Source organism: Amphiura filiformis, chromosome 7, assembly GCF_039555335.1.
Source record: "Amphiura filiformis chromosome 7, Afil_fr2py, whole genome shotgun sequence".
Taxonomy (NCBI): Eukaryota; Metazoa; Echinodermata; class Ophiuroidea; order Amphilepidida; family Amphiuridae; genus Amphiura; species Amphiura filiformis.
Window position 1 is genome coordinate 5,906,063 of NC_092634.1, and position 14,859 is coordinate 5,920,921.

Sequence of the window (14,859 nt, forward strand, 5' to 3'; positions counted from 1 at the left end):
CCAAAATGAAATGCAACAGGGTTTTCTGCAAAATGCAGCTTTGCAAATGCTGCTCACAATCCTATAAGGAATTGATATTGAATATGTCCGACTTCAGGCTGATATTGCTTGATCACAGCCGAATCTGTATTCGTCTTTTAGTAAATACATGTTATGCATGAATATATACTGCCCTCTTTTTATCTAAAGCGTTGATCCCTTGTTTGCCAATTAAACAAATATGTTTAACATGAATTAACCAAAAACGGCTGTCTGACGAACAAGGATATAATATCATACCAGTGATATATATTTGTTGGCTTGAGAATGTTTTTTGAGAATATAACATATTTGTAATGAAAATACTGACCAAGACAAATATCACTTTGTTGGCATATCAAGGCTCCAAGTAACATTGATATAATACTGAATAGCTTGAGTGGGATACTATTTTTGCATGAATCTTGTATCACATAAAAATAAGCCATTCAATATTATTATTATTACTTTTATCAAACTGACTTGGTAAATATAAATTAAACTGATATGACCAAAGTCAGTGTCAGTGTGATGCCAATCAACCAAATGTGCACACACATCAGCATTTAAATTTTTTTAATATCATAGTCATCTGGGTTCTTCAGAGACACCATGCGATATGCACATTTATTATACTGCTCAAAATAGATATGATATTCTCTTACACACTCAAAGCAATCCAATACTATGCAAGTCTACATAGTATCATTGTTTTTAACATGGTTGGAAACCGTGAACATGATACAAACATGGGAAACACCTCAGCCCAATGGTTAGTATTTATTTCTCTTTTTATATTTTGTAAAAATTATGTAAACAATAATTTGTCCTTTTCATGTTGTATTTGTATAGGATTGTGAGATGAATCCTATGGTACATAAAAGTGTTTGGAGAGCCCATGACTGAATTAGAAATTCATCCCTTTTTTTCCATGCAATCAACAAAATTAATAGTTGGCACACCTTGGCAATTATGTTGGAACTCTTCATTGCCGCTCTGATAGTTCAGTGAAATTAGTATAACTATGTTTGATGAGAAGTTCATACAGATACAGATACAGAAGTACATACCTTCTCCTTTCCCCTTCACTCTCCATTCCCCCTTAATCAATGTTGAGGAGACTGGAGAGCCCAATGGAAAAAGTGCTTTCATCAACATTGAACTGGGGGAGAGGGGTGGCTATTTACATTTAGTATGCCAGAGTGTGCCAACATTAATTTCCTTGATTGTGGTCTAATCTTGGCAAGTTAGATTCAGGTGACAATCAAGATGGACAATTAATAAACCATGGGAAAATAAATAAATTACAATGTCTTTCAATATTCACACAATGTTCATAACATCGGTTTATACATTTTTATGATTGCATATGCAACATAATATATATCATTCCCAAACAAAATATAATTCTTATGCATAGCAAGTAACGGTCAATGGACTGCCAGTATTTGGCAAGTATCACAAACTAAATGTAACAACATTCCACTTCAGTAATTGGCAAGTTGACTGTACACATTCAACCTTTAGACAGTGCACAATTTGAGGTTACTGTTCCAAACCCAGGCTACTTTTTTATGCACAGAGCCCGTATGGCCCTCTATAACAATACATGTACTATACGGAATAAAGCGTAGTATCAGATTGAGCATGTTACATGTATGTCAACCTTTGACAGATGTGTGCTGAGCCCCCTGTGAGGCAACTAAACATCAAATGATGTTCTCTTTTCAGGATTCAGTGCCCTATTAGACTGGGATGGTGCCCCACACTATTACTGGGCAGGCCACCTTAACAACCAGGCAGAAATCTACCAAATTTGCATCTACTAATTGACCTGTAAATGCCAAAATTAACTAAACTGAGCTCAAAAAGAAACTTATAATTTTTTACAACTTGTGAATCACAAGGTCATATCTTAAAATACTGTCAATCAAAATGAACCAAAATTACACACAGGATTACCTTAATACTCTACTCAAAACACATGTCAGTAACCAAGCAGTTGTCCAACTGACACAACAGCAAAATGCACTGGCACCCAGGACAAAAAATCTGTGAGAATGCACACAAGATCCTTGCACAGATGCTAAAACGGTGTTGCTTTCTGATTTTCATACACTTTTTTCATGAAACAGGGCTGGGCTGTGAATGTGGTCCAGGAAGCTGTCCCATGTCAGTGCATTTTGCTGTTGTGTCAGTTGGATAACTGCTTGGTTACTGACATGTGTTAAGAGTAGAGTATTGAAGTAAATCTGTGTGTAATTTTGGTTCAATTTGATGGACAGGATTTCAAGATATGACCTTGTGAAAAATTATAAGTTTCTTTTTGAGCTCAGTTTATTACTATGCTCCAAAATGGTGTGAAATTGTTTATTCTAAAAGCAGATCAGTGGGAATATTTTACATTAAACATATTGTCACTGGCCAAAATGATGTGTGCCCAGAAATTGTTACTGTCCTATTTGCTCATGAGTGCTCTTGCCAGATAAATGACTGGCTCACAAAGGTGGCTATTACTGAAATGGTGCCATGATACATTGAAGAGGAAAAAAGCAATCCAGAAAATTATTGATGGGACGCCTCTATGTAATTTGCATTTGGGTTCTCAGGCCACTTACAGGAAATAAACTTGTTTCATTTTTAGCCTTATGACTTCAACACACACACAAAATATAAGACGGGTCACATCAAATTATTTTATACCCTCCTCAAAAAAAAGTCTTATCATAGACCATGGTCTATGGTCTTATGTAATACCATATCAAAGAAGAAGTAACTTTTTAAAACCTCTTTGTAAGTGTACAGTACCAAAGAAATTGACTCAAAGAATGACATATTCTTTTGGCAAAGAAATAAAGTAGATTTCAGATAATCACATTTACATAATAATTTACAGTATTTGTATACACAGCATTTTCTATTTACATTATAATACATATGTAATAACATTCCCAAATACATAATTTATGTTTGCATGATTCCAAATTTGAGTCTCTGGACATGACAGCCAGTTCTGTATTGATCAATGCAATGCACTTATGACAATCAAATCTTTGACTGCTTGCGAACTATTCCCCTATTGCACAGTTCCGCCATATGCGGACAGAGCCTTGAACTGGCAATAGACATGAAATGAAGTATTACGTAACTTTACGCAATGCTATTATGACTGGTTCAATTCCCATTCATGCATGCTGCCAGATTGAGGCTCTCCTCGTACATGGTGGAACCGTCCAATGGGTGAATAGTACAATAGGTTGCAAACCATCTAGAAAGTCAGTGGCGTACCGTGGCCACCCCTTCCCCGGGGGGCTGAAGAAAAGCCAATTTTGCCGCCCCTTCCTCAACAGCCCGAAAAGGTTGCCCCAATTTTTTTTACAGTCGTTTGAAAAAGTGAAGAGCAAAAAAAAAAAGAATTATAGGCGCTAGCAACACATTTTGATGTCTAGTACAATTTTTTCACATTTTCCGCCTTTTTTCTTTACTAATTCTTTTTGCCGCCCCTTCTTCTTTCGCCGCCCCTCTTTTTGCCGCCCCTTCTTCTTCCCGCCGTTTTTGCAGGGTTTCAAGCCAGCCCTTGAAAAAATATAGGAATAATATAGGAACATTTTGAATGAAAACAAAGAACAAATACAGTGGGTATCAGAGACCAGGAAATATTGTTAATGGGGGAAAACGTTCCAAAAATACTTTAACTTTTGCATGATTTGTTCACCATTTTGATGGACTGGTGTGCTGTCTATAAATAATACTGGCCAAAAATAGAGTCCAGTAAAATCTACCTGCTGACCTGCTGAAAATATATGACAACTGAACTGCACACAAAGAAATTCTTAATTATACATGAAAGTGCAAGTGAAACAAACAACACATTAATTTCTTAAATTTGGAAAAAATACATGGAATTATAGTCAAAAAGAAAATATAGGGCTGCTTGAAGCCCTGGTTTTGGGTTACAACCATTGATAAACATTCAACCAGAAAGACATACAAAATAATAACTACTGTTAAATACTGTGAAGCATGATATTTTCGCAACATTAAAATTTTTGTTTCTGTGACATGAAAGTTTTCCGAATTTGTACATTAGGTCTATGAGACGAAGAATTTTGTGAATCAACTGCACTCGAGAAATTTGCGATATTTTATTGTACACAAACAGGTCATGCTTCACAGTACTGTATAAGTGGAAATTTTCAGGGTACATTAATTTTCGCGCGTAACACAGCTACCGCGAAAATTAAAACATGCGAATATGTTCTTTTAAGATAAGTTCAAAATCGCAACGCATGAAAAATTACCACTTTTACAGTCCACCATGTGCGAGGAGAGCCTCGAACTGGCAACATGCATGAATGGGAATTGAACCAATCATATAACATTGCGTAAAGTTATGTAAATCTTCCCTTCATGTCATGCCAGTTCGAGGCTCTCCTTGCATCATGGCGGAACCGTGCAATACGCAAATAGGATAGGAAAAACACACACTGATTGGTTGCAATGATAAACAAACCACTATAAATTGCAATATTAATTCCTTTAAACTCTGTTTACTTTACAAGCTATAATTAGCATATTATACATGTTTTATATCTCAATAGAAAACAAACAAATCATTATTGCACAAAATTAGACAAAAATTATGAAATAATGTAGATTTATAAAACAACAAAATCAATACAAATATCTTCACCAATAGATCAATTGGGGTATTCCATTTCAAATCCACAACTCCCTGTGGAAAATGTTACTATTATCCCCAGGGGATTACAGGTCACAAAACAAAACGCTATCAAAATGTATGCATATCATTTGGCATTAGTAAAGGTACATTTTCATAAAGAACTAGATGGACCGCGGTTCTCGGATATCGCGGTTTTCGACGCACAGCGTCGACCATGATGCCTCCACCAAAGGGAGTGACGTGAAATTCGCAAGTTGATACAAAGCTTCAAGCCTAAAAGAGGAGACTGAATTTGACCTTAGATGACACCTGGATGACCCCAAAACAACCTTTCAATGACTCCTGGGTGACCCCAAAATGATCGCCCAAAAATTTGGCTCTAAATGTTGACTGTACCCACCAAGTTTCATGCCCATATAGTAATTATACTAATTTGACCTCAGATGACCCCTGGTGACCCCAAAATGACCTTCCAAAAATTTGGCTCTAAATGTTAACTGTACCCACCAAGTTTCATGCCCATACGATAGTCTTTACTAATTTGACCTCAGATGACCCCTGGTGACCCCAAAATGACCTTCAAAAAAAATTTGGTTCTAAATGTTGACTGTACCCACCAAGTTTCATGCCCATACGACAGTTTTTACTAATTTGACCTCAGATGACCCCTGGATGACCTCAGATGACCCCGAAATGACCTTCCAAAAATTTGGCTCTGAATATTGACTGTACCCACCAAATTTTATGCCCATATGACAGTTTTTACTAATTTGACCTCAGATGACCCCTGGGTGACCCTGGATGACCCCCAAAATGACCTTCAAAAAATTAGGCTCTGAATGTTGACTGTACCCTCCAAGTTTTAGGCCCATATGACTGTTTTTACTAACTTGACCTCAGATGACCCCTGGGTGACCCCAGATGACCCCAAAATGACCTTCCAAAAATTTGGCTTTAAATGTTGACTGTACCTACCAAGTTTCATGGCCATATGACTATTTTTGCTAATTTGACCTCAGATGACCCCTGCATGACCTCAGGAGACCTTGACCCACTAACCAATACTAACTTGTTCTGTCTGGGGTCAAGATGCACCCACCCACCAAGTTTGAGGAACGTATGCGACCCCCAGTCTCCGAGAAAAGAGGTAAATAAGGAAAATGGGCCCTCTGACCTCAAATGACCTTTTACCTCAGTATATGACCTTGAACCTCACCCAAAAAAAAGTAGCCAGAGTTTTTGACCATGACCCACCTATCCTGAAAATCTGAAGTCAATCCGCCCATCCATGTCCGAGATATCGCATCCGGACAAATGGTCAATAATGTTGATACTTTCACAAGGCGAAAATCAAATTTTTGAGGCATTCTTGACATGGTGTCTTCAAGAAAGAAAACTTTTGAGATGGTTTGAAAGTGCAATATTAAACATAACACACATTGTCATTAGATCTGTTGCATTCAGAAATGTCAATCATCACAACAAATCGTAAACAAACCGTTTCTGATATAAGTTTGATTGACAGGTGACATCAGACAGAAACTAGTTTCTTTATATCTGGCTCTGACTATAGTAATTTCTTTATCTCTAGCTCTGACTGTAGTAAATTCTCTCCCTGTGAGTCAGTGATATCAAAGTGCATTTCAGGGGACACACCACCATAAGATTCTGCGGTCAAAAAGTGTAACCCGTAAGTAGTCCCCGTAAAACCTAGAAATTGAGCTTATTTGTTTAATTTTTCAGCCTATATGAGTCTGAGATACCTTTCTGGGATGGTTTTGATGAAATTATGAGCAGAAAAAATGATTTTAAATCTGTCCTGGCGGACTAATCACGCAAATCATGTATCGATGTAAAATCCCAAGAATTGAGTTTTCAACCACTTAGAAATCACGGGATAAGGTAAAAATGTCAAATTTGCACAAAAACTGACATTGGCGATCCATGTGCAAAAGAAAATATATTAAAGCTTAAGGATCATCCCATAACCATGCGCAGTCTCATTGCTCTATCTATTGCAGGGAAATAATTAGAAGAGATTTCGAAGAGGCATTTTTGCACATATTTCGACAGGAAACATAATGGTGGTGTGCCCCCTTCATTGGTCACCGACTTGCTGAGAGTAAAAATGCTATCGGCAACAATACTGTTTGCATTTCTGAAACAATTCAGTGTTTCAATTTTCTTTATATTTTTATCCCCTGCTAATACAGGACAAGATATGTAAATAAATATCAAGGATGTAAATAAATTTCAGCACCAGTGTGCAGCAGCCCATAAAATGCAGCAAGAGGTATACACAAGTTCAAGATTATGACTACAAAGGAATAAGATCAAATCAGTTTGGATTAACTAAAGTTTGATCGGCTCAAAAACATCACGGATTAATATCGCTACCTTTTATTTCAAGAATTGTGTTGTGATGTCTCCCCAGAAGCATCACAAATTATTGATTCAAGTCTTATACTTTGTCTACTTTCTTTTAAAATCAATCTTAATATTGGTCCGGTGATTACGAGCTGATCAAACTAGTTAACCTACAATGGGTGGCAGTATATAAATGCAGCCAACAACAAAATCACAGTTCAACATAAATAAATCAGAATGCAGGTTTTTGCTTTTGTTTTGTTTTTGCAGGGGTGGGATCAGTTCTCTGCTGTGATTGTAGGCTCTCCACTTCAATACCCCACCATTGATCGACTGGCATTAATGTTGTTTATGCCTTGCTCTCAACCAATCACGAGTGCTGTTTTATAGCGAGTATGTATGAAAACATGTATCATGTAAGCCCAGTTTATGGGTGGCGTAACCTAGCCCGGACTGTATAATGACCCTTACACATAGCACAGCAAATCATTACATGAGTCCGATACACATCATTTGTACTGTCCTTGATTACAATTTCAAATTTTAAGCTGAAATGTTACAGATGTGGCACTTCAATGTATATTTGTAGGTAACAAAGTTGTAATTATAACATCCCTTTGCTTATTATGTATACAAGTATTTTACCTACAGTATCAGATCACAAACCGGTATCACTCTAGTGGGCAGCCCCACTCTGGCCTCACTCATATCTGGTATAGAAAAATGGTGGATATGTACCAGATGATGGTGGATGCGATATCGCTATTTTTGACGTCGCCATTAGATTAACACATAATCATGAAATCTTCACAAACAATTCTAAATTTGTTATGTGGTGTCAAAGCAAAATTATATTACTCTAAAACTGTTGGGGTTCGACAAAGTACCCCTCTGTAAGTATGTTGTTTTTCAATTTGTAACTGCTAACCGTATATTTTGACTGGGGCTGTCGGCCTTGTATTTTCGCCAGCCTCGAATGTCACGTGTTGCGTGTCCTATGCCGCCTGATATGTACAGAACAAACAAGAGGAATAGGCTATTCCATTTACAATCCACACTACCCCTGTGGAAGATTTAATTAAAGTCTTCCACAGAGGGAGTATGAGTTTTGAACACATTAAACAATTGGGTACCTTCCATTTGAAATACGCACTCCAATTGTGGAAGATATAGGTAAAGCCATAATACAGGGGGAGTATGGGAATCAAAATGATTAACCCTGACCAATTACATTTAAAAACATACTCCCCCTGTAGAAGATATTTTCAGAATCTTCCACAGGGGTAGTGTGGATTTTAAATGGAGTAGCCCAATTGATACCCGCATACCCAATGCAAATTGGCCCCATTCCAGCAACAGTTTTCAATGTACTAAAACCACCCAGGGCTAAACCAAACTGGGACCTGCTGCATGCTGCAGCCAGAATGGGACCAATTTGTGTTGGGTTGTAGGTATCAATTCCACTGAGTACAGGGTGTATCAAAATGATTGGTACCGAAGACTTTTCATTTTTGCCGATTTTTTAAACTATTTTTTGAGTCAGTCTGGGGTTAAATGTTTAAACATTTGTAATTATAGTAGTTTTATCTTCTCTAAGAATTTTAGATCATAAGGATAGCACATTCTGTTCAGAAGTTACATGATTCTAAAGGAAAGTAGGTGTTCTTACACTTTTCGTCGTAACGCTGGATCAGTAGCGCACCATTTTCAAAGCTCTATTTTACTGCAAACACCTTGTGAGAATAATATGTTGACAATCATGGAAATGTTTAATATTTCCCTTGCCTATTTCTTCATTCATAATATATATAAATCTTCTAATCAATATTGGTTGAGAGTAATATTGACTTGAATAATTTAGGTGGGGTGAAAGAAGTTTGTGTATCAACACCTTCCACGGCGGTAATTTAAATTGTAGTATTGAGATTACTAAGTAGATGATGTGGCAGAATGACTGTAGACAGTGTAGGTTAGTTTAGACCTGGTAAAAGTTATTGGAATGGCTCCAAAGTATTCCACACTTCAGTGTGCATTCATAGTTAAGAATCACTGGTGACACGACGCTATGGAGAAGTGCAGAGAAGATTTAGAAGACAGTTTCAAAGAACACATGGCGTATCCCATGCAAACATGCTATAACTTGCAATGCTTCAAAATTTGATATGGACAGGTACAGAATGGATCCATCCCAGGTGTTAAGTTCTTTCAAGGTAGGGCTTCACTTCACACTGCCAGAGTCGTAAGGCAGGGACTTCAGGAACTATCTTTCTAAAAGCATATGTAAAGCAAATTTATGATATGTAGACTGAGGTGAGATATTGAAGAGTATGTATGCAATAAATGGTTCAAACAGTGAATCTATTCATATTGTGCTGTGTAAGTCTAACCATGAATACACCGATCTTCGTTTAAATGACAATAGTTCCCAGATGCATCAACCTATCAACTTCAGATTAATAGATCAATAAGTTAACATATACCCCTTCCTATTTATAGTACAAAAACTATATTAATTAGAAATTTTGTATTTTTGATATATTTTTGAAAATGTCACATAACCCGGTACCAATCATTTTGATACACCCTGTAAATACTGTAGCATTTGTTTTCTAAATATCAACCATTTATTTTCTAAATATCTACCATTTATTTTCTAAATATCTACCAGATTTGAGTGGGGCCAGAGTGGGCCGGCCCTAGGCACCAGAAACAAATTTGTTTGATCTTTGGATCGACCGTCGATGCTGCTTCAAAGCTTGTTATTATTAAATGAACTATCAACTAATTAATCAGAATTAATGCTAAATTTATATTGGTCAATGTCAATACAGGCAAAAATTACTATGTTATCACAATTAACAATAGTAAATTAATTGTTTCATGAATAATAAGGAACGACCAAGCATTGATGGTCTATCAAATGATCAAACTAATTTGTTTCTATTGTACTAGTCGAGTTTGGCCGGTTTGTGCTCTCATATCTAACAAACAATGTCTATGAAATTACATATGTCACAATTTTCTATACTCTGAAGTATAAATTCTTGAATAATAAAATCAAACAAATATAAAGCTGTTTTCTTTTTAGCACCAACACATAATTTATATTGTGGCAATTTATCTTACTTTCTTCACCAATTTGCTCATAAATAAATCACAAAATAAAACTCCCCTTTTTTTGGAAGACTACAACTCAAAATCTAAACATCCCATGTTCAACATCTACTAACAGAAATAATCTCATTTGAGGATGATTTCAAAACCAGCCATATCAAATTGCAACACATGTACCTTTTGGCATTAAATTGCATTCTTTAAGTTCAGCATTACAGAGATTTGCTCATGTAGCGCTTCTTGGCACAATGCATTACACACAAAGACCATCACATCTTAAATCTTGCTGTATGCACATGGCTTTACAATCTGATGGTACATCCTTTGCCCATATGTGACATGATCAACGGGAATATGGAATTCTGGGCCATATGGAAGAACAGGGGAATACTTAAATTTTCCCCTGAATATGGACCCAGTATAAAGAAGAAATAAACAAACAATGAGTCACATGTCGACCCTGGTCAACAATGGGTTTTATATATGTTTCAAAAGAGGGCATTTAGAGCTTTCAGAAACTGAAAACCCCATGTTGATACAACCTTTCTTTGTGAAGTTACATCAATTTATCAATCGCTGAAAACAGTAGGAAACAAAAGAATTTTAAAACTTTCTTTGCCAATATCTCAAAATCAATGTTAGCGACATCCGACTCACTTCCCCTGATCCTGTCACATAGAAGCTACACATGATGGAGTTCCTTTTTTTTTAAATTCACAAATTTTAGAATTGTTAATTTTCATGACCATATTTGGAATCAACATGAAAAGTGCATTAAAATGAGCACAAACAAGCCTATTATTGGTTCAGTGGTTTTTGAGATAGCTCTTGTTCAAAATATCTTAAACTTGGAATTTTTATGTTAAAGTTTTGGCCAGCATGCAGAGCATAAAATCATTCCAGCTGAAGAAGTAACAACACCCGAGAGCATTAAGGGATCTAGAATGAGCGTTTATTGCGTTTCGACAGTATTTTTTGTGGGACATGAGAGCACCTCAGACGTATCGAATTGCATTCTGAATCTGAAGCATGTCTTTCTGATATCAAATAATTTTCATTTTTGAAATTCACAATATAATACAAATTTTATGACAAATTATTAAAATTTGATATTTTTCACATTTATGATATTATAACAGTCCTCGAAATAAATTTTATAAATCTAATGATATATTCTTAAAGTGTATGTAGCTGGGAGGAAAAGCCGACGATCAATTGAAAATTTTGACCTTTTATATTGAAGATATGGATTTTTTCCTCAAAAAGACCTATTTTTTTTTGTGTTTTGGGAAAAAATCCATATCTTCAATACGTAAAGGTCAAAATTTTCAATTGATCGTCGGCTTTTCATCCCACCTACATACACTTTAAGTATAAATCATCAGATTTATAAAGTTTACTTCAAGTACTGTTAAATATCAAAAATATCAATTTTAATGATTTGCCATAAAATGTGTATTACATTATGAATTTCAAAAAATCAAAATTATTTTATATTAGAAGGACATTCTTCGTATTCAGAATTCAATTCGATATGTCTGATGTGCTCTAATGTCCCACAATAAATACTGTCCAAACGTTCATACCCCTTCCCTTAACAATTACCAAGTCCAACTGACGGTGTGACCTTCAGTGAGAGAATAATATGGAGTTGAAAATTCCATCCAAACATAATTTGTTACTGTTTCGATATACATTGCATATTTCACGAGCTGTGAAATGCTGATATTACAGTACACAATATACTATAGTATTCGGCAAGGTCCTTCAGCACCGCCTTCAGCGATTCATGATTATCGCGTAAGAAAACATGTTGCTATGCAGCGTAATCGGCGAATGAAGTGCCAATATGATGATGACGTGATTCAATTAGCCAATCAGAACCCCACTTCCATGTTTACGCTATAAACGGCACCAAATCGGCAGACCACTGAAGAACCTTGCTGAAAACTATAGTTGTTGTTTTTAAATAGATATATGTAATGATTGTATTGATATATTGCCACACTTGCAAAGAGAATTAATGCAAAATTTGTACATTATCAAATGCACAGCTGCATGGGATTCAATCTGACCTGACCTTTTGACCTCTCAGCTTTCCTCTTCAGAGCTGCTGTGTGATTCTTGACGTCTTCGTTCTGGGGAAAAAAACAAGAGACCAAATATGATACAAAATGTGCTATGGAGAAAATGTATCACATACATAAATGTTTATGAATAAATCAGAATCAGAATCGAATAGAATAAAATAGATCAGAACAGATCAGAAAAGAATAGAAAAGAATAAGCATTTGCTGTCACAGCATTTAATTTGACATCTCAACATATTAGGGCAATCCTTGTTTTTAGGTTAAAAATAATTATTATTTAGCATGTTATTAGGGTTAGGGTTAGGATCAAGGTTAAAGTTTGTTCGCTTATATTAGGCTAAAATTATTCAGCTTTTGTAACTCCTGGCCAATAAAAGCCCAACTCACACTTGCGTAAATTCATATAAATGTGCGCTAGTCACGCATTATGCAACACACAACTAGCGTAAGCACTGCGATCAATTGCATGCACGTCATTCTATATTAATACACAGTGTTATGAGTTCATTTTCTCTGCCTTATATAAGCCAAACAAACTTTAGGATTAGGTTTGGGGTTAGGGTTAGGGTTTAGGAGTAGGATTAGGTTTAGGGTTTGGGAATTATAATAAAAATCCATGGAACCAAGGACTGCCCAGAAAAGGTAACATTGAAACCATGCCAGACAAAATGCATACCAAAACTTATAATTATATTGCATATTCCCATTAGTGTAATGCTAAGTTGGGAATTAGCCAAATTTTTATATCAACCCTGTACACGTGGGTGTTGACTGCGGTGGAACGTTTTCCAAATTTTCTTTAAAAATTCAAAAACAAATTTTAGAATTGTACATTTGAATGTCCAAATTTGGAATTAGCATGAAAAATGCATTAAAATGAGTACAAATAAGTCTAGTTTTGGTTCAGCGGTTCTTGAGATAGCTCTTGACATTTTGAGGAAATAGCTCAAAACTTAAACTTTTCATGTTGAAGAGTAAGGCTAGCACACTCACGCAGAGGACATCCATATTTTGTAAGGCCCATGAAAGTCAATTCCGAGTTTATCGTCCCTTTTTTTTCCCGGGTTGGTGAGGTGACTTTTTCATTATTTCATCAGATTTCATTCTTGACCTAAAATGCATGTTGATTTAAAGCCACACTCATACATGTTATTTATAAACAGGTTTTTATATGGGTGGGGACTAGAAAAGTTAGAAAAGAGCCTGGTTTTGCTTCCAAGTTATGAATTTATATGTTTTACAAACAAAAATATATGTTTCCAATTGCTAAAACTGGTGAAAACACCGATACTTTGAAAATAATGAATTATTTTGGCATTTTTGAAAATTTGACACGGGTGTTTTTGGTTTCCAAAAAGTGACGCGGGCGGGGGACGATAAACTCGGAATCGACTTTCACGCGCCTAATGTATTTCCTCAAATTACTTTGGTTTACATACATGTACCTGCATTTAGATGGTTGATGGACGCCAACATACGCAGCATGAATGAGGGCGGTACTGTAATCGTATCTCTGGTTTCTTCTAGCATCAATTCGTTGATTCTCATCACCTCATCTGCGTCGTCAGGATAGTGAGGGTATTCTGCCAATGGAGCCCATAGCTTGATGTCATAGTCTATACCACTGGTTGCTAATACTGTAAAGGACAACAAATATGTTAGTGATGGTCGACATGAATTTTGCAAAACATTTTTAGTTTTATCATAGTGTAGATTATTCATCCAGTTGGTAAATCAAGAGTACAGAAATAAATCAAATACTGGAACTTACGTTTTTTTAATTTTACCACAAGCTATCATATCCAAAACACAGCACAATTTTTTTAAGCGCAGTCATTTTGGGGAATGTCAGACGACTCGACCTCCGGACTACTCGACTTCTGACAACTCCACCTCCGTGACAGCTCGACCACGGACAAGTCGACCTTCCTGAGAACTCGAGCTTTATATTCACCGTGCACTTGATGCATTCATCGCCGATGGATGACTTGCTGATCGTGCATTTCATTTTAGGCCAACATCATGATGAAAAATTTTGCTTGCTCCACGTTTTCCATAATATTTATGATGCCATGATTAGATGTACTATGGTTTTATAATATTTCCTATGGTTTTATTGTCAATTATTTTAGTACTAGTATTAGTAGTTTTATTACAATATTCGCACAGTAATCGTATAGGGGCCTACAAAAACATATGAAAACACTCAATATTTTGAAGTTGCTTCTTTTCTTATCTCTTTCCGGTTATTATAAACTGGTATGTTTATATCTGATGTCATTATTTATTTATTTATGTATTTATTTATTTATTTATTTAATTTTTATTATTATTTACTTAGTTGTTTATCTAAAATTTATTATATTTCATAATTGCGTGAGGAATTATTTAATGGTATATTGACGATAATAGGTTATAATAAAATTATTAAAAAAGATAATAAAATTATTATAAAAGATAATAGCTTGAAATAATGCGTAGGAAAGGGATGGGATATCTTGGCAATATGTTGGTATTGTCAACTTGATAAGGTGATTAGCTTAATCTCACATTAAACAATAGGAACAATAGCCGAATGGCTAGGAT

The 14,859-nt window shown here is 35.7% G+C and overlaps 1 protein-coding gene across 1 annotated transcript in view; it reads right to left on the minus strand.

Annotated features, from left to right (window-relative positions):
- Positions 1 to 11,783: 11,783 nt before the first annotated feature.
- LOC140156675 (DDB1- and CUL4-associated factor 6-like) overlaps positions 11,784 to 14,859 on the minus strand; it is a 33,325-nt gene continuing 30,249 nt past the window's right edge. Inside the window, exons 14-15 of the mRNA XM_072179614.1 lie at positions 13,719 to 13,910; positions 11,784 to 12,321 (exon numbers count right to left, since the gene is read on the minus strand). Coding sequence (XP_072035715.1) covers positions 12,275 to 12,321; positions 13,719 to 13,910 — 239 coding nt within the window. The 3' untranslated portion in view covers positions 11,784 to 12,274. The remainder of the gene's footprint in view (positions 12,322 to 13,718; positions 13,911 to 14,859) is intronic.